Genomic DNA, 26044 nt, shown 5'->3' on the forward strand with positions numbered 1-26044 from the left:
CGACTCACTCAACTGCGCTTGGAACTCATCATGCTGCATGGCTTGCAACTCCTTGAGTTCCTCAGTGGTGAGCTCTTCATGATGCTCATCGACGAGTTCGGTGATGTCATCTTCATCTACCTCCAGACCCATGGACTTGCCAAGGGATACAATCTCTTCGACGTCTTCCTCGGCAGCAACCACAGGTTCATTCTCGGGGCCAAAACCTTCAAAATCTCTGGGAGCAATAGCATCAGGCCAAAGCTTCTTCCAAGCGGAATTCAGGGTCCGACGAGTTACTCCCTCCCAAGCCTGATCAATAATCTTTAAGCAGTGCACGATATTGAAGTGGCTCCTCCAAAATTCACGCAAAGTTAAGTTGGTGCTTTGCATGACATTAAAGCATTGCTTAAATAAGTGCTTTGTGTAGAGCTCCTTAAAATTCGAGATGACTTGCTGGTCCATGGGCTGGAGGATAGGGGTGGTATTCGGTGGAAGATACACCACCTTGATGAATTTGTATTCGTCGATGATATCCTCCTCGAGTCGGGGGGGGGGGGGGGGGGGTGGGTGAGCGGGTGCATTGTCCAAACAAAGCAAGCACTTCAAAGGCAAATTCCTTTCCAGAAGATACTTCTTGACAGCAGGGACAAAAACTACGTTTACCCATTCCACAAAGATATGCCTAGTAACCCAAGCCTTAGAATTAGAATGCCATAGAACATGTAGCAGGTCTTTATTAATTCTATGTGCTTTAAATGCCCTAGGGTTTTCGGAATGGTAAACTAACAGAGGCTTAATTTTGCAGTCCCTCTGGCGTTGGCACAAAGCGCAAGAGTCAACCGATCCTTCATTGGCTTATGGCCAGGCATTTTCTTCTCTTCAGCGGTAATGTAGTACATTCGACTAGGCATCTTTTTCCAAAACAGACCGGTTTCATCACAGTTGAAAACCTGCTGCTCTACGTAACCTTCCTCCGCCACGATGCTTTCGAACTTTTTAACAAAGTCTTTAGCAGCCTTAGTGTCCGAACTCGAAGCTTCTCCATGACGAACAACTGAATGAATCCCGGTCCGTTTCCTAAATTTCTCGAACCAACCTCGAGACGCCTTGAATTCCTCCGTCGTAGGATCGGCTGAACTCTTCCCCGCGTCACCCTGAGAGCGCGCCGCCTTCAAGTCACTGTAGATAGCGTTGGTCTTCTCACAAATGATCGTTTCCGTGATTGTATCGCCAACAATCTCCTTGTCCTTTCTCCAGATCAACAAAAGGCGTTCCATCTCCTCAAGGGTAGGGCTACAACGTTTAGAAATAATCGTGATCCCCTTCGTAGGTTTCACTGATTTAATGGCTGACTTCTGTTTTATGATCGTCGAGATCGTCGACATATTCCGGCCATATTGTTTAGCGAGATCGCTAACACGTACACCTCGCTCATGCTTTTCTATGATTTCCTGCTTTAATTCTAATGAAAGCATAGACTTCCTCTTTTTCTCACCACTGCTACTACTTCCTGAACCGAAACTAAGCTTTTTAGGACCCATGATTACGGAACACAGAAAACAACACATGAAAAGGCAAGATAAAAAACTGTTAAAACTGAGTAAATAGAGGACAACCACACGATGCGCACGCGATGAGAGGACGGATCAAGGTGACGCTCGATTGGCGTCCCTCCGATGTGCTGCCGTCTAGCGGCGTCAACAACAAACTACGCTGCACGCTTTCGAGAAAATTCCATGGGTAAGCGTATTGTTTACGTCGTATGTTGGAGCAACACTTCGTATGTTGAGACAGAAATTTGGTCGAATTTTACTTCGTATGTTGGAAAATTCGTATGTTGGGACAATCGTATGTAGAGGTATCACTGTACACTATTAAATTACATGATTGAATAGCATGTGGGAACAAAGGTAAAGTAAAAGGATATAGATCAAGTGCAGCTATAGGAGCTGAAGAAATGTTGTAAAGCCTTCAAGTAATATAAAAAGTGCCCCAAGTGAGGTACTTGGATTAATGAACTCAGGCAACTCGACAAAAGGAATCAGGAAAGGATACAAAGTTAATTCACCCACGGGTCATAGGAACAGTTATGTTTCCATGAACCAATTCTTGTTCAAAGACCATTCATTGTATTTTTTCAGATCTTCCAAATGTGTTTTGCATACACTATATAAAGGCATATAAAGAGATGCAATATAGAGATAATCAACAAGACAAATTACCAAATGGCAAATATTTCCACATACTGTATCTTAATCAAACTTACTACAGAATTGGCATAAACTCCATTTCATAACTACGAAAGGTAAATAAAACAATACACACAATACATTGGTATCTATTTACACGACTGCTTTAAGAAAATATACAGTTTTAATATAAAAGGAAAGAATGCAAACAATTGCATTAAATTATTTAACATCTTAATCAACATGGTCTAGCACATTTTCTTTACAAGCCTGAATGGAATAGATCCGTTTATCTACATTTCAGAACTCTGAAAACATTGCCCATGTCTTAATGATAAAAAGCTAAAACCATTTCACTCTCTCTCTCCAGCTACCACTGTATAAATGAACCTCAGTCTAAGAATGCAGACCTGACCAAAACTAAAGAGCAACAGTAACAGATGATGGCAAGAAAACAAAAACGGTAATGTACAAATGGTGTCCTTCGTCAAGGTAGAAAGTCTGCTGTAATTGTATGAGTCATGTCAATTCAATAGAATTGAAAAGTTGTATCCTAGAAGTAGAGCCCCGTTTCTGTCACATTCTCACAACCTGCGACGACTGACACACTGAACTACTGTATATGAATATGTTTCTAATTACTGATCCCAGTCCACGTTCATTTATGCTGCAAAATCTCACACTCTTGATATCACGATAAATCTTATGTACAACCATAAATTCTAATATCAAAGAGCTACACAGTCATGTCAAATATTCAAAATTATCATCAGCTTCTGACACAAAAGAAATTGAGAAATTGCATATCTGGTCTCCTTTATCTAAAACACTGTAAGCTTGACCAGCAATGAACTGCTTGCATAGGCTTTCGGGTATCACCTTCAGACACGCAATGAATTCAAAAGGTGACTTGCAAGATGGCAGTTATATACAATTTATACACTGTATACTATGATACAGGACATTCGGAAAATCATTCACCACATTTTTTCCCTCACAATCCTGCATATATTACCTATCCATAATAATGGGAGGGTTGTAATCATACCATTAAATATATCTTGGTCCTTTAACCGAGCAAATACAGCAACGCCACAGCTGTCCCAGTTATCATTTTGTCTCCAGTTGAAGTCTGAATAATTGAAATGAAAAACTGTAATTGTAGATAGCCTAGTCTCATTAACGTGCAGAACAAGAAAAAAAAAAGAAAAAAATCTCTTATTTAAACTGGAGACTCAAAATTTTAAATAGAATACGACTGTGTTCAGTAAACTATTATTTCATATGTGAATGGGGGTTTTCAAAATGAAAAACCTACAAACATTTTCATATAGAGTAAAAGCAAATTTAGTAATGCTGTAATCAAAATTATTCCATAAAATCTGCAATGTTGCAAGTAACAATAATATTCCATAAAAACATCAAGCAAAGTACCCATGGCAAAAAATAAGTGCTCAAAACAACAACACTTTTGATGAAATTTGATAAAAATTGTGGTCTACTGAAACTCATCTCCACAACCCTAAAAAATGTCAACAAAGTTATTGAATTCATTATCTTAAAAGGAAAGAAAAATGTGTTTCTTAAACTTAACTGGGTACAGGAATTCAATAACTCAAGTGCAGACAGTTTTATGGCATAAATTAATTAAAAGTATTTAAAAAATGCAAGATTAAAATTCTATTGAAAGGCGATAACGTTTGTGATATGCATCACTGAAATTAGCTGAAAAATATATGTTGAGATTCCACACACACATATATAAATATTCATTTAAAACCAAATCCTCACATATAATGTTATAAGAATTTGCCGTCCTTGTGTTTCGTATCAATTCCAACTTCCACGGTGGAAGTAACGATGGCTGAGAACAAAATAAGAAGCATCAATGAGCTATACCAAACATGAACATAAATACCATCAATCAACGAGTGTTTGGATGCAATTAAATCGATCAGTTTGGTGGAACACCACTGGTCTTACTTTCTATAGACCTCATTCTTTTCAAGTTAAATACAGGGTAAATGAATCTTCGTTAATTAAATACTTGAAGCTATAAAATAATTGACTGTAGACCCTTGAATGACAAAGTAAAACAATACTTTCCTATGTCAAGTCACGAGTTCCCGATGACATTGTCCCATAATTTCAGTTTGAAGCACTTGGTCCTTCTCTTCTTTTCCTTTTTTTTTTTTTGGCTTTGAATTGAGAATCAAAGTGAACATAATGCCTCTCAATATTCATACAGTATTTTAAAACATACATTTCTAAATAACAAAGATAATAGCTTCTCTTGTAAACATTTGTGCTGACAAGGTGACATGATGAGTATTTTCTTCACGAAAATCTAGAAACAGGTCTCTTGCTTTTATGTATTTCTTTAAGAGCAGCAAAGGGAACTACAAATATCATGGGCCTGCTATCTTACCCCATCCAGCATTGGATGTATTCTTATAAAGTATAATTTGCTTTCCTCTGTGATTGCAAGACTAAATTTTGAGCTGGGGGAATAAACTGCATCAAGTAAATGTTAATAAACTCTTGGATAAAACATGACAGTCAATCTATTCTGTACACTGTGTCAGTTACAAAAGATCCTTTTAGCTAGAATTCCCCACTAATGACAATTTTGGTGGTTTTGAAAATATATATACAATATATGGATGACACTACAGTACTGATCTGCAGCCTTTTCTTAATACAGAAAATTTAATATATGCCTAATGATTAAAACTTGTACGGTTTAATGGGATTTGTTTCTTCATATACTTAAAAAAGAATATTTGCCTCTGTTGCTTTAAAACTCTCCCAGGGTTAAAAGATTTACTTAATTATTTCCAAGTGCAATATGTCACCCTTCTTAAAGAGGACCTAAGAACCTTCCTTGTGAGAGCTATTCTGAAACCTTCATTGTAAACGCATCCTCTCCCAAAGCTTCAAAATGCTTTGCAGCATTTAACTCTTCTTTATAATTAGCACCACAATGAATGATTCAACAGCAGCTGATGAGACCAGGATAACACAATACTACATAAACAATGTGGGCACTTCACCGGATGAGACAAGCCACACAGAGTCTAGCTGGGCTAATACAATCGTGATGACAGAACGCACCGCACTTCATGCACATTATCATGGCTTTCATATTGCAAGGGCAACCTTCCTCACTGTTGTCGTCTGATTTGTTCTGCTGCTGTTGCTGCTGCGTCATCATATGAAGGTTGGGGTTCATTCCTCCTCCAGTCATCCCTTGGATGCTAATACCATTCATACTGGGTAAGCTATGCATCTGATTGATGTTCATATTGTGCATGTTATTCATATTGGGCATATTCATGTGAGATACGTTGTTCATCATACGAACAGCATTTGGCCTTATGTTACTCATGTGAGAATGCGCTTGTTGGAGCTGTGCTTGCTGGTGATGTTGCTGCAGTTGCTGCTGCTGCTGCTGTAACTGTTGCTGCTGCATTTGTTGTTGTGGCAGCTGTAGCTGTTGCTGTGGCAGAGGCAGCTGTTGCTGCTGCAACGGCTGATGTTGCATTTGTGGTTGTTGCACCTGAATTTGCTTTTGTTGATGTACTTGCATCTCTTGATGATGGTGTTGTTGTTGTTGTTGTTGTTGCTGTTGTTGCTGTTGTTGCTGCTGCTGCTGTTGTTGTTGTTGTTGTTGATGATGATTTTGTGAAGTAACTGAGATGAGATTCTGGGTTGCAGCAGCCACAGAAGTAGGAGCAATAGTAGCTAATGCTCTTAGCTCACCAACACTTTCCGACACATTTGCAACACTTGTTGGCAAAGCAACCGATGCTGGAACATTCAGTTGCGGCTCTCCGTATTCTAAAGAGTCCTGTAGAGTTCTAACTTCCAATGGATGATTACTAACTGCCCCAGTCCGTGTCATGACAAGATGGTTGGTGTCATAGCTATTTACACCTGAACTGGGGTCACCTTCGGATAAAAAATGCGAACTAGTGGGGGATAGTATCGTAGTAGGGGAACCTTCGGGGCTCGTCGTGTGAACGAATATCCTAGGCTCTACACTCGACGGACGTGGACGTGGTGAGAGAGACAGCATTCCACCGCTTTTGTTGGGCGGTGCACTGGCTGCCCTAGGAGGCTGCTGGTGTTGTTCGATTATATCTCCATTTACCGTTGGCAAAGACTCCAGTCGCAACACTTTGAAGCTTGTTTTCCTCATGATGAAATTCTTTCCTCTACCTGGCGGTCGAAGGAAGGCGATGGGGCGGGAAGTAGCAGCAGGCGGTGCCATACTTCCCTCATATACTTCCTGTTCCAAATTAAAATAAGTAATTGTCAACTATGAATATGGCTACCTCTTCAGGCAAATAATCTTTGGCCTCTATATTCAAGAGCCCAAACAAATAAGAAAATACATGCCAGTAAAATCTACAGTGTACGTATGACCACTGTCAGCTTTATTATTTGATAATAAAGTTATTTTATTAAATCAAAACACCAATCAGTATTTCCAGATGAAAACATATAAAACATTGATCTTTGGAAATAGAGTACCTATTTATAATATGGAATTGGGTCCTAATATGATTTTAAAAGCATTTACCATACATACTTGCATAAACTGTGACTTTTGAAGGCTAATTTGGAGGTCGCACAATGTGCAAGATTGGCTGTTACATGAATATATGGTAGAACCCACACTAAATGCAAAAATTATTCCATGAATATACTTTTTTTTTGTAAAATATTTGTTTTCCCTTGTATATTTCTTCATACCAAAATAAAACGGTTGTCAGCAGAAATGTCACTCATACAATACACAATCTAAAAGAAATAATGTACAGATATCATCACATCACTAGTCTATCCATTTCATCTAAATGGCATTCTGATAGATAGTCATGTATAAAAGACATGCAGATGCAGCAAATGGTCAAACATGCAAGCTCCATTTTTATTTCATGTAGTACACTAACTCCCCATCTGAAAGGCTTCAAGAGGGAATTATTTTGTTTGATTAAATTTTTAGTACAATATTATCCTTAACAAGCATAAAACAGAAGACCTTACTCATTTTAGACTCTTCTATCATCTTGTATTTCAAAGTTATACGAACTTGATCATTTCACTCAAGCTTCTATCATTCAATGAGATTTTATTTTAAAATATGTTATTTTGATAACAAAATAAATTTTTGAATATACTTACCCGGTGATTATAATAGCTGCAACTCTGTTGCCCGACAGACAACTCTAAGGTAAAAACTCGCCAGCGATCACTACACAGGTTGCGGGTGTGCCCAACAGTGCCATCTGTCGTCCAGATACCCAGTACTCAATGTAAACAAAGACTCAATTTTCTCCTCGTTCCACTGCGTCTCTATTGGGGAGGAAGGGAGGGTCCTTTAATTTATAATCACCGGGTAAGTATATTCAAAAATTTATTTTATTATCAAAATAACATTTTTCAATATTTAACTTAGCCGGTGATTATAATAGCTGATTCACACCCAGGGGGGTGGGTAGCGACCAGCAATATATGTTTACATTTTTATGAGCTAAGAGTTTTTATTTCATTTTAGAAGTTATCAAAATAACAAAAACAAAATAAATAGGTACCTGGTAAGGAAGTCGACTTGAACAATTACTCTGCCTTTTAAGTACGTCTTCCTTACGGAGCCTCGCGATCCTCTTAGGATGCTGATCGACCCCTAGGATCTGAAGTATCAAGGGTTGCTACCCATACAACAGGACCTCATCAAAACCCCTAATCTAGGCGCTCTCAAGAAATGACTTTGACCACCCGCCAAATCAACCAGGATGCGAAAGGCTTCTTAGCCTTCCGGACAACCCAAAAACAACAATAAAAACATTTCAAGAGAAAGATTAAAAGGGTATGGAATTAGGGAATTGTAGTGGTTGAGCCCTCACCCACTACTGCACTCGCTGCTACAAATGGTCCCAGTGTGTAGCAGTCCTCGTAAAGAGACTGGACATCCTTTAGATAAAAAGACGCAAACACTGACTTGCTTCTCCAATAGGTTGCGTCCATTATACTTCGCAGAGATCTATTTTGCTTAAAGGCCACGGAAGTTGCGACAGCTCTAACTTCGTGTATCCTTACCTTCAGCAATGCTTGGTCTTCCTCACTCAGATGGGAATGAGCTTCTCGTATTAACAGTCTGATAAAATAGGATAAAGCATTCTTTGACATAGGCAAAGATGGTTTCTTAACTGAACACCATAAAGCTTCAGATAGGCCTCGTAAAGGTTTAGTTCGTTTTAGATAGAACTTAAGAGCTCTCACAGGGCATAAGACTCTTTCTAGTTCATTGCCTACCATATTCGATAAGCTGGGAATATCGAACGATTTCGGCCAAGGTCGAGAAGGTAGCTCATTTTTGGCTAGAAAACCAAGTTGTAGTGAACATGTAGCTTTTTCTGACGAAAATCCGATGTTCTTGCTGAAGGCATGAATCTCACTGACTCTTTTAGCTGTGGCTAAGCATACCAGGAAAAGTGTCTTTAAGGTGAGATCTTTCAGGGAGGCTGATTGTAGCGGCTCAAACCTGTCTGACATGAGGAATCTTAGTACCACGTCTAAATTCCAACCAGGTGTAACCAAACGACGCTCCTTCGTGGTCTCAAAAGACTTAAGGAGGTCCTGTAGATCTTTATTGTTGGAAAGATCCAAGCCTCTATGCCGGAAGACCGATGCCAACATGCTTCTGTAGCCCTTGATAGTGGGAGCTGAAAGAGATCGTTCTTTTCTCAGGTATAAGAGAAAGTCAGCTATTTGAGCTACAGAGGTACTGGTCGAGGATACAGATACTGACTTGCACCAGTTTCGGAAGACTTCCCACTTCGATTGGTAGACTCTAAGGGTGGATGTTCTCCTTGCTCTAGCAATCGCACTGGCTGCCTCCTTCGAAAAGCCTCTAGCTCTCGAGAGTCTTTCGATAGTCTGAAGGCAGTCAGACGAAGAGCGTGGAGGCTTTGGTGTACCTTCTTTACGTGTGGCTGACGTAGAAGGTCCACCCTTAGAGGAAGACTTCTGGGAACGTCTACTAGCCATCGAAGTACCTCGGTGAACCATTCTCTCGCGGGCCAGAGGGGAGCAACTAGCGTCAACCTTGTCCCTTCGTGAGAGGCGAACTTCTGCAGTACCTTGTTGAACGGTGGGAATGCGTATAGATCTAGATGCGACCAATCTAGGAGAAAGGCATCTATATGAATTGCTGCTGGGTCTGGGATTGGTGAGCAATATATTGGGAGCCTCTTGGTCATCGAGGTTGCAAAGAGATCTATGGTTGGTTGGCCCCAAGTGGCCCAAAGTCTCTTGCATACATCCTTGTGGAGGGTCCATTCTGTTGGAATTACTTGTCCCTTCCGACTGAGACAATCTGCCATGACATTCAAGTTGCCTTGGATGAACCTCGTAACTAGTGATATGTTTTGACCTTTTGACCAGATGAGCAGGTCCCTTGCGATCTCGTACAACGTCAGTGAGTGGGTCCCTCCTTGCTTGGAGATGTACGCCAAGGCAGTGGTGTTGTCCGAGTTCACTTCTACCACTTTGCCTTGAAGGAGAGACCTGAAGCTTTTCAAGGACAGATGTACTGCCAGTAGCTCCTTGCAGTTGATATGTATTATCTTTTCACTCGAGTTCCATAATCCCGAACATTCCCGACCGTCTAATGTCGCGCCCCAGCCTACGTCCGATGCGTCCGAGAAGAGAACGTGGTTGGGAGTCTGAACAGCCAGGGGCAGACCCTCTCTGAGGCTGATACTGTCCTTCCACCAAGTCAGGAAAGACTTCATCTTCTCGGAAATGGGGATCGAGACCGCTTCTAGCGTCTTGTCCTTTTTCCAGTGAAATGCTAGGTGATATTGAAGAGGACGGAGGTGTAGTCTTCCTAATGACACAAACTGTTCCAGGGATGATAGCGTCCCTATCAGACTCATCCACTTCCTGACTGAACATCGTTCCTTCTTCAGCATGTTCTGGATGCATAACTGGGCTTGGCTTGTTCTGGGGGCCGACGGAAAAGCCCGAAAAGCTAGACTGTGAATCTCCATCCCTAAATACACAATAGTTTGGGATGGGACCACTTGTGACTTTTCCATATTGACAAGGAGACCCAATTCCTTGGTCAGATCTAGAGTCCACTTTAGATCCTTCAGACAGCGACGACTGGAAGAAGCTCTGAGAAGCCAGTCGTCCAAATAGAGGGAGGCTCGGATGTCCGCTAAATGAAGGAATTTGGCTACATTCCTCATCAGCCTCGTAAACACAAGAGGAGCTGTGCTTAGGCCAAAGCACAGGGCTTGAAACTGGTAGACAACCTTTTCGAAAACGAATCTCAGAAAAGGTTGGGAGTCCGGGTGGATGGGGACGTGGAAGTAGGCGTCCCTTAGGTCTAAAGAGACCATCCAGTCTTCCCTTCTGACCGCTGCTAGAACCGACTTTGTGGTCTCCATGGAGAACGTCTGCTTTGTGACAAAGACATTCAGAGCACTGACGTCTAGCACCGGCCTCCACCCTCCTGTCTTCTTTGACACCAAGAAGAGTCGGTTGTAGAATCCCGGGGTTTGATGGTCCGAGACTTTGACCACCGCTCCCTTCTCTAGTAAAAGAGACACTTCCTGTTTCAAGGCTCGTCTCTTGTCTTCCTCTCTGTACCTGGGAGAGAGATCGATGGGAGACGTTGCTAGAGGGGGTTTCCGTACAAACGGGATCTTGTACTCCTCTCTGAGCAACTTCACAGATTGTGCATCTGCGCCTCTCTTTTCCCAGGTCTGCCAGAAGTTCTTGAGTCTGGCTCCCACTGCTGTCTGAAGAAGCTGGCAGTCAGACTCTGCCCTTAAAGGACTTGGTTCCTTTCTTCTTTCCTCGTTTCCCTTCGGCACGAGCACCTCCTTTGCTGGAGGTTCTGCCACGAAAGGGCGGAATAAAACGGGACGCTGGAGTGTCCATCCTTGGTCTAGCTGACAAGGTAGGCAAAGGGGTAGCTTTGCGAGCGGAGGACGCAACAAGATCGTGAGTGTCCTTCTGTATCAGTGAAGCGGCTATTTCCTTAATCAGGTCTTCTGGAAAAAGGCACTTGGAGAGAGGAGCAAAAAGAAGCTCGGATCTCTGGCACAGTGTAACTCCAGCTGAAAGGAATGAGCATAGGTTTTCACGCTTTTTAAGGACTCCGGACACAAAAGATGCAGCAAGCTCATTAGACCCATCACGTATGGCCTTGTCCATGCAGGACATAATGAGCAAGGAAGTCTCTTTCTCTGTTGGAGAGATCTTTCTGCTTAGGGCTCCTAGACACCAGTCTAAGAAGTTAAAAACTTCGAAGGCCCTAAAGATACCTTTCAAAAGGTGGTCCAGGTCCGAAGATGACCAACATATCTTTGAGCGTCTCATGGCAAGGCGGCGGGGAGAGTCTACGAGGCTTGAGAAGTCGCCCTGGGCAGAGGCAGGAACTCCCAAGCCGAGAACTTCTCCCGTGGCATACCAGACGCTCGATCTAGAAGAGAGTCTAGCAGGGGGAAACGTAAAGGCTGTCTTCCCTAAACTCTTCTTGGACTGCAACCACTCTCCTATCACCCGCAAAGCTCTCTTGGACGAGCGTGCGAGGACGAGTCTAGTAAAGGCAGGAGTGGTAGACGGCATGCCTAACACAAACTCTGACGGAGGAGAACGAGGAGCCACAGAAACAAACTGGTCCGGAAACATCTCTTTGAAAATGGCCAAAACTTTCCTAAAGTCCAAAGAGGGTTGCGTAGACTTAGGCTCGTCCAATTCTGATTGTGGTTCATCTATGTGTGCAGCAACATCATCATCAGAAAGTCCCTCATCCGATAACTGATGAGGAAACGATAACGGAGTGGGTAACGGCTGGTTAGCTGAGTCCGGTCGCACGGGTGCATGCGTGACTGAGCCGGACGCAACGTCATGGAACTGTTGCCCAGTCTGTGAGCTGGCAACAACCATAGCAGCGCGGGGACGCACAGCGTCTACTCCAGACTGTCTGGGCTGATGTGGGTGCGCAGTGGCAACCACACTGGGTTGCGGAGGTTGACGCACCGCGTCAAAACAAAAAAACTCTGACGGTTGTTGAACCTCTCAAACGTCAACGGTGACCTCCGTGCGTTGCTTAACGTCAACATGCGGCTGGCAGATCACACTGGAACGCATGGGTGGCGGAACTCTCTCAACTGGTGTGCGTGAGAAGGTTACCTCAGCGTCCACAGGACGCACCACCGATCGTGTGGAAGGTTGTGGGCTAGGTACTGCACTAGCTGGTGCGGCAGCAACCTTCTCCGCACGAAACTCCTGCATAAGAGACGTCAGTTTAGACTGCATGTCTTGCAGAAGAGACCACTTAGGGTCTACAGGAGCAGGTGCGGCGACAGACGGTGTTACTGTCTGAAGCGGTACCGCTTTGCCTCTCTTAGGCGGTGAGCAGTCATCGGATGACGGCAGCGAGTCCGAACTGACCCAATGGCTACAACTGGGCCGTTGGACTTGCGCGGAAGGGACCGACTTGCGTTTAAGCGGTCGTGAGACCTTGGTCCAGGGTTTCTTGCGAGAAACACCTTCCGAAGACGAGGTATAAATGGGCTCTCTCGTCTTAGTTAGGCAGGGGCGATCTTGGGTAGATACGCCCGATACCACGGAGGGAACGTCTGTTCGCTGATTAAAGCCTCTCGAACCCATTTGTCGTACGACATTGCTTCTCCCCTGGACTTGGGAGCTTGCAAGAGGTCCCAGACTAGGAGGACGACAGGCACGAACAGACGAACCCTCAAGCGCAACACTATCCATAACACTATCACTCGGCACTTTAGCACTTCCCACTGCACTTTTGCACTTAAGCTCCTTCACATCCGCTATGAGCTGATTACGGTCACTAGCAAGGGACTCAACTCTCTCACCCAGAGCCTGGATGGCACGCATCATATCAGCCATCGAAGGTTCCTGAGTGCCAGGAGGGGGGTTAAGAGCAACCACTACAGGGGAAGGAATAGGTTGTGGGGCATGAGGAGAGGATATATCAACAGAACGAGAAGAACTGCTCCTAACTCTATCTCTCTCTAGCCTACGTGTATACTTTTGGAATTCGATAAAATCGAATTCCGAAAGCCCAACGCACTCCTCACACCGATCTTCCAATTGACAGGTTTTATCCCGACAATTGGAACAAACAGTGTGAGGGTCGATAGAAGCCTTCGGAAGACGCCTTGAACAGTCCCTAGCATTGCACTTCCTAAATTTTGGGACTTGTGAAGGGTCAGCCATTTTGAATTGGTCAAAGGGAAATTCAAAAAACTATCAAAAAGTCATCAACAAAGAATCCGTTATCAAAAAGAGTTCAAGGATTTGTGTGAAGAGAAACCCTGCACAGCGAAAGCTCAAAACTAGAATAAAGTACTTCACCAATTAGTTGTGAAAAAACTCCAGTTTAGCAACAGCGAGTAAGTACGTCTTGTCGATAGCACGACAGAGAGAAAATTGAGTCTTTGTTTACATTGAGTACTGGGTATCTGGACAACAGATGGCGCTGTTGGGCACACCCGCAACCTGTGTAGCGATCGCTGGCGAGTTTTTACCTTAGAGTTGTCTGTCGGGCAACCGAGTTGCAGCTATTATAATCACCGGCTAAGTTAAATATTGAAAACTATAATTTACATAGACTATCTCTCAACAAAGCTACTAAAACATGAAAAAAATACTACTAAAAACAATGGACAGACAGAGCAGATGAATTTAAAAACATCCAATGACCACAACTGACTTTTAAAATAGCAAAACTGAAAGAAAAAGAAGCATTTGTTCAACAGCATTAAACTATGATTTTCAGTATGAGGGAAGATCCATGTAACACATATAAGCATTTAATTTCCATACAATAAACAGTAACACAAATAAGGTACTTTCAAAATTAATATACTGTATTTGTGTCACAAAAGTCTAGCTAATAATCACTGTAAAAAAATTATGTATCTTTAAGCACATCTTTTGATAAAAAATGAGAAATTTAAAGTAATTTATATTTTTCCTAACGATACAAACCTTGAGCCTTTATTAGGAAATATACTATTGGCAAAGCTGGAAGAGTAGCCATAAGACGTTTAGCAAGGTATAACTACCCCACCACTAGTTAGTGGGGGGTATGGGGTAGTACCGGCAACCCAGATCTCACACACCTGTATTGCCTCGTCACTTTTGATCGCAAGAAGTACTTGCAGGGGAATAGGTGATGGCGGAACAAAATTGTAAAATGAGCTCAAGATTTGTATCGTTAGGGGAAAATAAAAATTACTTTAAATTTGTCATTTGTTCCGCTACTGATACAAACACTTTCGCTCTTTATTAGGGAAGACTCACCCTAAGGTAGGTGGAAGTCCTAACCAACTGGTTGGTTTTGGAGCAAGGGTTTTCCTCCGTGCTACGCATGCATATAGAGGAATACCCGACCCCTCACTAAAACTTTGTGCAATAGCACGTTTTCGCAGCCTGAGCAATCTGTGTTATTGTGTGATACTAGCAATGTAACTTGTTTAGATAAGAATCCTAGTAAAGGTGGGAAGCCACCACAGATACTATGAAGAATCTAATTTTCCTGTGGGTTACGTCCTGCAGGTAATGGGCGGTGATAGTCGTCAGACGCTTCCACACGGCCCCTAGAAGATCCTGTGCCACAGAGTAGTTTTTCTTGCCTACTATGGACGTACTAATGCTGCTAACATCTCGAGTTCTAGGTTTCCGCACCTGCCGAGGTCTATGACCTTACGAATCCATGCTCAAATCGTATTCTTTGTGATTTTCCTTTTAACCTTTCCCGTGCTGACAAATAATACGCTAACTAGGGAATGAGCTCCTAAAGTAGCACCTCAGAACCCTACTTGAGCATAGTAGCCGTTGATCTGGGTCACAGGTCACATTACGGTGACTCTCCATCCAGAAGGATCCGAATCTAGGATCCGTTATTGCAGGATTTTGAGTCTTGGCGATAAACTCAGAGATAAAGCCGAGGATTAACCGTCTCCATTCCCTTGAATGGGATATGTCACAGGAAAGACAATCAAGTTTATCTACTCTCTTGACTGAGGCCAAAGCGAGTAGGAAAGATCCTACTGTATTTGGTTTTAGGAGAAGATCTGATGCCTGGCATAAGTTTGTAAGGAGCTCCTTTAGAGACTGTAGAACACGAACAACATTCCATGGAGATGGTCTAACTTCTGACTGAAGGCAGGTAAACTCAAAACTCCATATGAGGAAAGACAACTCCAACGATGAGGAAATATTAAATACTTTCAATCTATATGCGAGGCTCAAGGCTGAGAGATAGCCTTTCACCACCGAGACTGAGGAGTTTATTCCCCCCAAAAGACACAAGAAAATTTGCTATTGCTAGAATAGTGGCATTGAGAGGAGATACCCCTTCCATGACACCAAACCTCAGAAGACTGCCAGCTTAGCCTGGTATACTGCAGTTGAAGATTCCCGGAGGTATCTAGACATCTTTTTCGCAACGTGTTGCAAAAATCCTCTCTTCGCGAGGAGATACTCGATAACCTCAAAGCGTGAAGATGTAGGTACTCGCTGCTTTGTGGTAGATCTATACATGTGATTGTCCGAGTGACATGGAGGAAGTTCTCTCAGGACTTCTGTTAGCTGCCGAAGAAGGTCCGGGACCCATTTATCATGAAGCCATAGTGGGGCTATGAGGGTCACTGCTAGTTGGTGGATTAACTTGCCTTGTTGAGTATTTTTCTCATTAGACAAAACGGGTTAAATATGTAGACATCGATGTTACCCCACCGTTGTTGAAATGCATCTTGTCAGAGCACCTAGGTAATCAAAACTGGGGAGCAGTACAGAGGTGTTACAAATAGATCCACCATTGGGGAACCCCACAGTCAGGACTTTGTTGGATACTATATTAAATGAACACTCGGAGCCCACCACCCGAGTCACTCTGCTCCGGTTATCTGCAAGCATCCTTTTACCCGGTAATGAAGCGAGCCCATAGAGACACCGAGTTGTCTTCAGCCCACCTTAGCATCTTCACTGATTGATGGCAAAGGTGCTGGAAAAAAGGTACATGTAGTTGTTAACTTAAGACATATGCGACTTATGACAATTTTTCAGGGTGATGACATCACAAGTCTATTGAAAATAGTATGCTACTGTAATAGGACAAACATTTCCTTGGAAATATTTTTTTTTCTTTTTTTATATATATGAAAATAAACTGATTTATCTTGGTAAAGAACTATTTTCTTTTATTGATTATATACAGTATCCATTTTCAGTAAAAAGTACACTAGGAAGTTTTAATATCTGTTGAGTTCATTCCATTTGTCTGGTGACGTTATATAACTGGTGGAAACCGAGTGGGCTAGGGAGTGATTTCCTTCCAATAGGCTAACAAATAGTATTAATATTCCCATCATTGAAATATCAAGTAACAATACGAAGTATTTTGTGGGTCTTATTAGTTGTTACGAGTAATACGTAGTGTACATTTAATTCTACGCTAGTTTTATTTAATTTCTGATAATATTGATATTTCTCTTAAATACACTCGTAGGACAAATATTTTCTTAAAAATATATTTCCTTTCACATCAAGAAAATTAAATACTTTTGTTAGGTAAGTTAGTATTTTCTTTCATTTCTTGCAAAATTAAAAAAAGGAATTTACATATTTTGCAAGTCATTCTTTGTAGAGTTTACGTCCCGTGTCTTGTGACGTCATATGTCTGGCAGAAGCGCGCTGGCAAACCAAATTATTTCTTTTCGGCGTGTCACCGAGTAATCTTACTACAGTATTCCCATCATCGAAACACCGAGTAACGATATAAAATGTTTTAGTGACTTATATCAGTAGGTTTGTTGTAGCTTGGCTAGTAATAATAATAATAATAATTATGAGAATAGTTCAACTTAGCATAAATTCAAGAAAAAAAGTCTGGTCATATTTCTGGAGGAAGGCGAGTGGCAATTAAAGTTATTTCCTTTCGATACGTTACTTATATTCCCATAATCAAAACATTGAGTGATGACACAAAGAATTTCTAATAATGTCCAAAGAAACGTGAAAATTCAACAGTGAACAAAAAATTTAAAAAAAGAGAGAGAGAGAGAGAGAGAGAGAGAGAGAGAGAGAGAGAGAGAGAGAGAGAGAGAGAGAGAGACGTATACATATGATAACTAATGCGGATGTAATATAATAATATAATAAACCACAATTAAACACAATAATTTCTAGTGAAATATGAAGGCCTAATAATGAACAAAAATTTAAATTCTGTATGAAGCTTTAAAAGTGAACTATCCGTACGCACGCGCACACAGTTAAAACGAGAGATATATTTTTATGATTAATAATAACGGCTATAAACGAACTATATGAAAACTATGATATCCTGTAACATACTGGTGCTGATGTAATATTCATCATGAATACATTTCAAATAAATTAAGAAATTATATGAACAATACGCCATCCTTATGTGAACATTATCTCGATATGGTAGTAGGACCTTCAGATCAACAGCACAGCTGATAACAACCAAAGGTTAACAAAAAAGTTGGTAATTGTTGATTCCTAAAATGTTCCAGAAATTGAAAAATAAATACAATAAAGATTTATTACACCATATGATATCCTATGGAACAGGAAAATTAAATAATTACAGTATATACAGTAAGAAAATATTTATAAAATGACTTGGATGATTACAGAATCACAACGCAGCTTAAAAAATCTACGGAAACTTCACTTTTTCAGTTTGACATACATCAAGATCGACTACCTGTACTGCCTTGATTGTTTACGTAAGGCACCATCTGGGTGTTGTCGCTCATGAATACCACGGAGTGACCTGACCAGAGGTGGTGAAACTGTTGGAGGGCCAGAAAAGCTCCCCTCATTTCCAGGAGCGTATGTGATGCCGCAGATCGACATCTGTGAAAGCATCAATTTGAGGGAGGGGGGGGGGGGGGGGGAAAGAGAATGTCTACAACCCCCTGAGGAGTTTGGTATCTGATGTCCACCAGCTCTGGACTCTCTCTTGCTCGGTCCCCTGAAGGTCCAGTGGGTTCTTGCTGGGTCCAAGTGGACTTCAGCTGTCACTGGAGTGGCCGTATGCATCATCTTCTGTTGGTAACCATGAGCACCAAGGCAGACAAGTCTCCTATTAGAGTCACTGATGTGCTGGTAGTGAGACTAGTAGCAAGAAGGGGCCTACTGCCTTCTTCAGTTTCTCTATCTGCTCTCGGATGGAAAGAATTTTCCTGGTCTGATGTCTAGTAACATTCCTGGGTACTGTATACCAGTTTTAGGTTGGCTGCTCGGGTGACTTCTCGAGATTTTACCCCAACCCTCAAATCACGGCAAAACTTGAGAAGCCTGACTTGGCGTTGGAGATGGGTAAGTTCCAGAGTCTGCTAGAACTAGTTGACAATAGGGAGAAATTCCGTGAAAAAAAAAAAACAGAGGCGGCGCAACCATGCCTAAATACACCATCTTAAACTGGTATTATCCATAGTCTAAGAGGATTCTTAAATATTTGCTTGAAGACGGAAGAACTGGAATCTGGTGGACGCTTCCCCATTACAGCGCTTTCGTGTAGTCCTCGGGTCTGACTACCTGTCTGAGCCTGTCTGATATCTCCATCTTGAACAAAGTTTATTGAACAAACTTGTTTAGAGAGGAGAGGAAGAATACTGGCATCCAGCCTCCAGGTGCCTTTTCTACAGGAAAGAGAAGATTGTAGAAGCCTGGAGATCCCACATCAAACGTGTTCTCCCTTCCTGGGGGACAGGAGGTAGAGAGGTGGCAATCCCGCTCTAGAGACCTTGTGATGTAATACGTACTCATGGGTAAAGCCCGAGTTAGGATGTCCGTGCAAACGCTAGGGTTCACGTAGATTGTCGAGATCATCCATGCACCTCAACAGGTGGATGGGTATGTGTATACCTTTCTCGCCCAACTGCAGATAATTTTGCCCCTGGAGTCAACTCGGGCATCCGATGGGATTCGGTAACAACTCCTGTTCGCGTATGCCCTTGAATGAGAGAGCTCTTTGTTTAAATTGGATTACATATTCACGAGCCAGAGCTACGAGAGCATTACTTGTCAATACTCCGACAGGTGTTCGGCGGGCGGTCCAGTGCGTTTCAGTATTAGGATTCGCTAGAGACTGGACGAATCATGTAAGCTGGACAATTCATGGTTAAAGAAGAGACGAGTACTCCGAACTCAACGGAGAGGAATCGCAGCTGTCCCCAGTCTACGCACTACTTCGTCGTCCCATTCCGAAGAACCGAACTCTGAAGGGCTATAGAAAGGCATGGATGAAACCAAGACTCTTCTTGACTCTCTGCGTGAAGAAGACCATTCCAGAGAAATCTATCTCACGGGAGAGAAATGTGTTCTCCCTTGAGAATTCCGGACAATGCTTCAGACTTTGTACTCCCTCTGCCAATTGAGCCAACTCAGGTTGAAGAAAAGCGTCTTCGTCAACGCGCTAACGAGCAAAACCAAGCACCAGACAAGGTTGGCTGTATTTAGCCTTCCCAACGTAGAACTCCAAAGATTGCTGAATCCAAGGTGCTCTTGCACAATTACCGAGGGAGCCTGAGCAAGCAGTGACAGGGTGACAAGGTGTACGAGGAGACATAGTTAGGTAGGGACCTAGAGACTGTCAGTGCCCATTACCTTCAGACTCCAAGAGGAAGATCAAGGTCAACTTCTGAGAAAGCTAGTAGGTTTCCTCTGTCCCCCTGACTGGATTAACTCCAGCGAGAAGCTATAGTATTGTGAGCATTAAAAGTTTTCATGAGTATACAGTGGAATCTCTACATACCATTGTCCTAACATACGAATTTTCCAACATACGAAGTAAAATTCGACCAAATTTCTGTCTCGACACCCGAAGTAATGCTCCAACATCCGATGTAGATCTTGTTTACGCCGGTAGATGGCAGCACGTAAGAGGGACGCTAATGAGCGTCGAGTGCTCTGTTCTCTGTTTTTGTGTGTATCGTGTGGTTGTCCTCTGTTTAGTCTGTTATTAACAGTGCTTATTTTCTTCCTTTTCTCACATTTCCTTTTTGATTTTACCTATTATCATGGTGCCTAAGAAGCTAGGTTTCAGTACAGGTAGTGGTGAGAAAAGGAAGAAGGCAATTCTTTCATTAGAATTGAAGCAAGAAATTATAGAAAAACATGAGAGCAGTGTGCATGTGAGTGATATGGCTAAACAATATGGCCGGAATAGACCTATGATCTCGACGATCATCAAGCAGAGGGCAGCCATTAAAGCAGATAAACCATCGAAGGGGATCACCATTATTTCAAGACATCGTAGCAATACCCTGGAAGAGATAGAACGCCTTTTGTTGATAGGGATAAAGGACAAAGAGACTGTTGGCAACGATCATTTGTGAGAAGGGCCAGCGTGATGAACAGAAAGAAAGAAAAAAGTGAAGCAAAGAAAACCAAGATAGCAATAACAAGCTCTTTTAAAAAAGTCTTCTCTCTTTTTCTGTTTCTCTCTAAACATAACATTAACATGTTCTTTAAATAAAATCTCTCTCTCGTTCTTCTTCGCTGTTATAGTGTTAGAGACGTCTATTATTTTCTTTCCGAGAGAGAGAGAGAGAGATTAAACAAAAATGTGGTTAGAGTACATATGATTTTTAACAGCGTCAACGAGTTGAAAACAATTAAATGTAACTAAGAAAGTAATAACAGCTAATCTGAATTCCTTTATTAACTAAAACAAATATTGATACAAACACACTCGTGTACGTATGCACAAACACACACATACACACAGGTGCAAGAATTGCTACGCAGTAAGAGACAGACGGTCGGGGAGGAGGTAGAGATGGTGACTGCGATAACGTAACGTAACTCGTGACTGAAAGTGATGAAAATTAAAAATCAAAAGGAAAAAAATGTAAAAAATATGAAATATAAAAATAAAAAAAAATAAATACCGGGTAAGCTAAGTTAGATTAAAGTTTCCGTAGTGTAAGTTACAGTACGTTATCGCAGTCACCATGTCTACCTCCTCGCCAATCGTGTCTCCTCCTGCGTGTGTGTGTGTTTGCGCATACACACACGAGTGTGTTTGTATCAATATTTGTTTTAGTTAATAAAGGAATTCAGATTCGCTGATATTGTTTTTTTTTAGTTACATTTAATTGTCTTTTAACTCGTTGACGCTGTTAAAAATCATATGTACACAACACATTTTTGTTTAATCTCTCTCTCTCTCAGAAAAAATTAATAGACGTCTCTAACACTAACAGTACACACACACGAGAGAGAGAGAGAGAGAGAGAGAGAGAGAGAGAGAGAGAGAGAGAGAGAGAGAGAGAGAGAGACTCTGTACCAGTAGTTGAGAGGAAAGCAGTGATGACTTCATGAGATTTACCATGATCCCAGATCTTGGCAAAGCCTCAGAAGTTTGTGTCAGTGCTGCCGAAGGGTTGTCACGGAGTCTGCTAGAATCAGCCAGTCACCCAGGTAACGTAGGAGACGGATGCTGATTCTGTGAGCCCAAGATGACACTAGGTGCTGTGGAAAGACCGAAGCACAACACCTTGAACTGGTACTTCTTTTTGTCCATAGTGATTCTGAAATACTTCCTTGCAGAGGGATGGATTGGGATCTGGAAGTATGCGTCCTTTAGGTCCAGTGTGCACATGAAGTCCTTTGGTCTTACCGTGTCTGCCGTCTCCATGCTGAACAAAATTTAACAAGCTTGTTTAGAGCTGTGAGGTCAATGACTGGTCTCCAGCCTCCAGATGTCTTTTTCACAGGAAAGAGTCGAGGGAAGAAGCCTGGAGAGCCGTTGAGGATCTCTTGGAGAGCGCCCTTCTCCAACATGGTCTAGACTTCAGCCCAAAGGGCCAGCTCCTTTGCGGATCCCTTCGTGTAGGAGCTCGATGGAACTGGAGTCTTGATCAGTGGAACGAGAGATTGAATGAACGGGGCGTGATACCCTGAATGAATTACGGAGACTGTCCTGGGTTCGACCACGAGCTCCATCAACCTCTTCCAGCAGCGATGCAGGAATTGCAGGAATCCCTTTCCTGGTGGACAAGTGGGGGAATCGCCTGTACTAGGGCTTGCGGCTTCGGCCACCACCTCTAGGGTGTTTCCCTCTATGGGACAATTTGGAGCCTTTCCTGTCCTTGGCAGGAAAGGGCTTCTTAGACACCTTGATTTCCATTGCTGCAGTCCTGCTCGTTTTTAGCTTTGGTTGTTTGTTCTGCGGGAGGTGGTGGTCTATAGGGCCCGGATGTCAAGGCCCTATGGAGGAAGAAGTCTTGGTGAGACTTTCTCCATCTCTCAGCAGCTCGCTTGACATCCCCCAGCTATAACAGGGAGGAGCCCTCCAGAGAAGAGTTCCGGAGTTTCTCTATCACACAGTGTGGGACATGGCGATGGAACCTCTCAACTACCAAGTCTCTGCATTTTTAGATGGTGTTTGCCCACAATTTTATTACTTGGCGGGCAAGGAACTCGATAGTTCAAATATCCGACAGGAGAAATGTTTCCATCGCCTTCCCGGAGCTTTCCTAGGAAAAATCTTGTCTGCATCAGGTTACCCACTGACCCCACCCAGGGACCTAGCTATCGAGTAGCCTGCATGGTGTACTTTGCCACCTTCTGGTTGAGGATCTCCAACTCTGAGAAGGAAACTTGAAGCCCGGAGTCTCTCTAGCGGAAGGGCAAGGAGAGGCTCGTCAAGGACCTCGTAATACTTCCTCTGCTGGACGCCCAGAGGTTGGAGGAGTTTCGAGGACGAGCCTGAGTGAAGGGAGCTAGAGGAGTCGGAGAGCTGGGCATAAACCTTCCGCTGGGTACTCTTCAGTCCCTGGACACGCTGGACCTGGGAGGCTTCTGAGTACCAAAGACACGGTCCAACACTTTGTCCTTAGACCATGTCTTTGTCCTCGAGAGAAGCCATTGCCACACTCGATCTTCCCTTGAACGTCCTGACAGGGGTCAGCTTGACCCTAGATGAAGCCACCTCGTAAGGGGCTTCTCTCTTCTGCTTCAGGGAAGAGGCAGAAACCGAAGTTTAACAATGGGAAGAAACCATGGATCTTCGCCTTGGGTCAGATGGTGTGGAAAACTCTTCAAGGGGAATCTTGGGAGTCTTTGAAGGGAAAGCTCGTGGGATACCTACTGCACAGGCCTAGCAAATGGCTCTGAACCACAGTTCCTGACCAATAGCAGCATTAACAGAAAGCTCCGCTGAAGGGAGCAGCAAAGATGGCCTCCGTAAGGAAGATCTATCTGCTATTAGGAAGGACTTAAAGGAAGGCTGCAGTACCGCCGTTTCCTTCTGAGGAAACGGGATCGAACGTGAAAGAGAAATCTTCGGAATCTTGAATTCCTGCAGTCTGATTTTTTCGCTCTCCCCGGCGAACTCGATGGCCTGCGTTTGAGGGGAGGGGAATGAGGTGAAGGCAAACGATGCGGAGGAGACTTACATCTCTCTAGCTGGGGCTCAGAAGCTCGAAGAGGAGAAGACCTAGCAGGTTTCTCTTCCCGTGAACGGCTTCGCTCAAGAGTGTGTTGGCGTTCAGGCTAACGCTGACGACAGTCAGGGGCTGGTTCCTGTTGACGCTGTGCTGTGGCAAAGAGGTCATGAGCAGCTGTCTGTCAGTGAGCTGTAGAAACTTCCCGGTCGTCAGAAGATCGTCTAGGCAATCGGTGGGATAGCAAACGACGATCAGCGCGAGGCTGATGTGGTTTGCCTTCCGGTGGAGTGACGAGTCGCTGGGGAACGACGAGAGAAACACAGCAAAAGGCTGCTGACAAGCTGGCGAGTGCTGAGTTGGCGAAGAGCCAGTGATCGGCGAGTTGGAGATCAGCAATCCGGAGATAGACATGAAGGGCTGTGGGCTGGGACCCTTGGAAGGGCAGGCAGCTGTAGGAGTGGATCGTATACAAATTAGCAGCTTCTCGATGGAGTAGGTAGTCAGGGCACCAGCCACCCGTTGAGATACTACCACTAGAGAACTATGGGGCCTTTTGACTGGCCACATGGTACTACATTGGATCCTTCTCTCTGGTTATGGTTTTTTCCTTTGCCTACAAGCATCCACACTGAATAGTCTGGCCTATTCTTTACATATTCTCCTCTGTCCTCATACACCTGACAACACAGATTATCAGATAATTCTTCTTCATTCAAAGGGTTACTGTACTTTAATTGTTCAGTGGCCACTTTCCTCTTGGTAAGGGTAGAAGAGACTTTAGCTATGGTAAACAGCTCTTCTAGGAGAAGGACACTTCAAAATCAAACCATTGTCCTCTAGTCTTGTGTAGTGCCATAGCCTCTGTACCATGGTCTTCCACTATCTTGGGTTAGAGTTCTCTTGCTTGAGGGTACACTCGAGCACACTATTCTATGTTATTTCTCTTCCTCTTGTTTTGTTAAAGTTTTTATAGTTTATATAGGAGATACTTGTTTTGATGTTGTTATCCTTCTTAAAATATTCTATTTTCCTTTTTTCCTTTCCTCACTGGGCTATTTTCCTTGTTGGAGCCTCTAGCCTTGTAGCATCCAGCATTTCCAACTAAGATTGTGGCTTGGATAATAATAATAATAATAATAATAATAATAATAAAAAACAGTTGGCGCGCCCCAAACCGGAGTTCGTCCGCAAGCAGGAGAGGCAAGGTGGTTTGTCGAACGCTGCAAGGCAGGCGAACGACAACCACGGGGAGTCCAGAGAAACGGGCCAAAGTCAGAAACCAGGAGAACCAGAAGAAGGCAGATCCTCCAAAGGGGATCGCTCTGCAGAAGATGCTGAAGAGCCGAACAAACATCTTTTCACCGAAGGTGAAGGAGCACGTCTGAGGCGAAGAAGTGGGCGAGGTCAACGAGAGCAACGACCAGGAGGGCGAGCCTCTGCAGGGGAGGGCTAACCAGCAAGCTGATTATTCTCAGGCCTCCGAAAAGGAGTCTCTATGGGTGGTGTCCCTTGCGAACAAGAGAGTTGATCACACGCAGGAGAGACATGCCTTGGATTTTACTTCACCCCCCGAAGGATGGTCAGCAAGGAGGGGGAGCAAAGTCCTCAGCAGCAGTGGAAGGAGCAGAGGAAGAGGCAGGAACAGACTCTCCAGGCAGGGCAGCAGAAGACTCTTCCAGCACAACAAAGTCAACACTAAGAAGAGCCAACAGGTCGATCTCCGAAGCAGAAGACCGCTGCGCTATCACCTCCTTGGAAGGTGGACCGAGCTCTCAAGGTCTGCCACACCTGTAAAATCGAAAAAAGAGATAGGGATTTCCTCAGGAGAGAGGCGGGGCAGCTTCGTTAGGGGGAAACAACACTGTCTCAAGAACCGAGGTTGCCCAAGAGTTAAATGGCCTTTGCTGTTGCTCAACAGTTCTGTCCAAATTGGTGAGGAGGAAGAGAGGTAACAACTGTTCTCCATCCGAGCCAAAAGCTAAGTGAGTTACAGCCACAGGTGAGTGAGTGAAAGGGGCAGGTAATACCATCCCCTAACTAGTGGTATGGGTGGTCAACCCTCGATAAAAATCTAACAGTTCGGCTTTCAGCGAAATACCGCTATAAATAGCGTTGGTTCTTATTTCAGTTATGGAACAAACTAGTTACATACTATTTAGAAGTATTGCAATAAAAGAACAAAATTTTAGTTAATAGCTATAACATTTCGGGTAAACTTGGTGTTCTTAAGAATTGAAGTATTTATTACAATTACATAATTTATAAAGGTCTTGATTTCTTTTTCACAACGTTAATAGGAATTACAAATTTTGTTGCTAGTAAACACATGAAGAAGTCCTAAATATGTTTTTAGTTTTATTTCTTACTTTGTACTTT

General features: G+C 43.1%; 1 protein-coding gene across 6 annotated transcripts in view; it reads right to left on the reverse strand.

Moving 5' to 3' along the window:
• Positions 1–2304: 2304 nt before the first annotated feature.
• The window catches only part of Asx (Additional sex combs), a 163416-nt gene continuing 139676 nt past the window's right edge, over positions 2305–26044 (reverse strand). For all 6 annotated transcript variants that reach the window (XM_068346360.1, XM_068346357.1, XM_068346355.1 and 3 more), the window contains one exon: positions 2305–6462. In XM_068346360.1, coding sequence (XP_068202461.1) covers positions 5221–6462 — 1242 coding nt within the window. In that variant the 3' untranslated portion in view covers positions 2305–5220. The remainder of the gene's footprint in view (positions 6463–26044) is intronic.

The sequence above is a fragment of the Palaemon carinicauda genome, chromosome 22 (genome assembly GCF_036898095.1).
Source record: "Palaemon carinicauda isolate YSFRI2023 chromosome 22, ASM3689809v2, whole genome shotgun sequence".
Taxonomy (NCBI): Eukaryota; Metazoa; Arthropoda; class Malacostraca; order Decapoda; family Palaemonidae; genus Palaemon; species Palaemon carinicauda.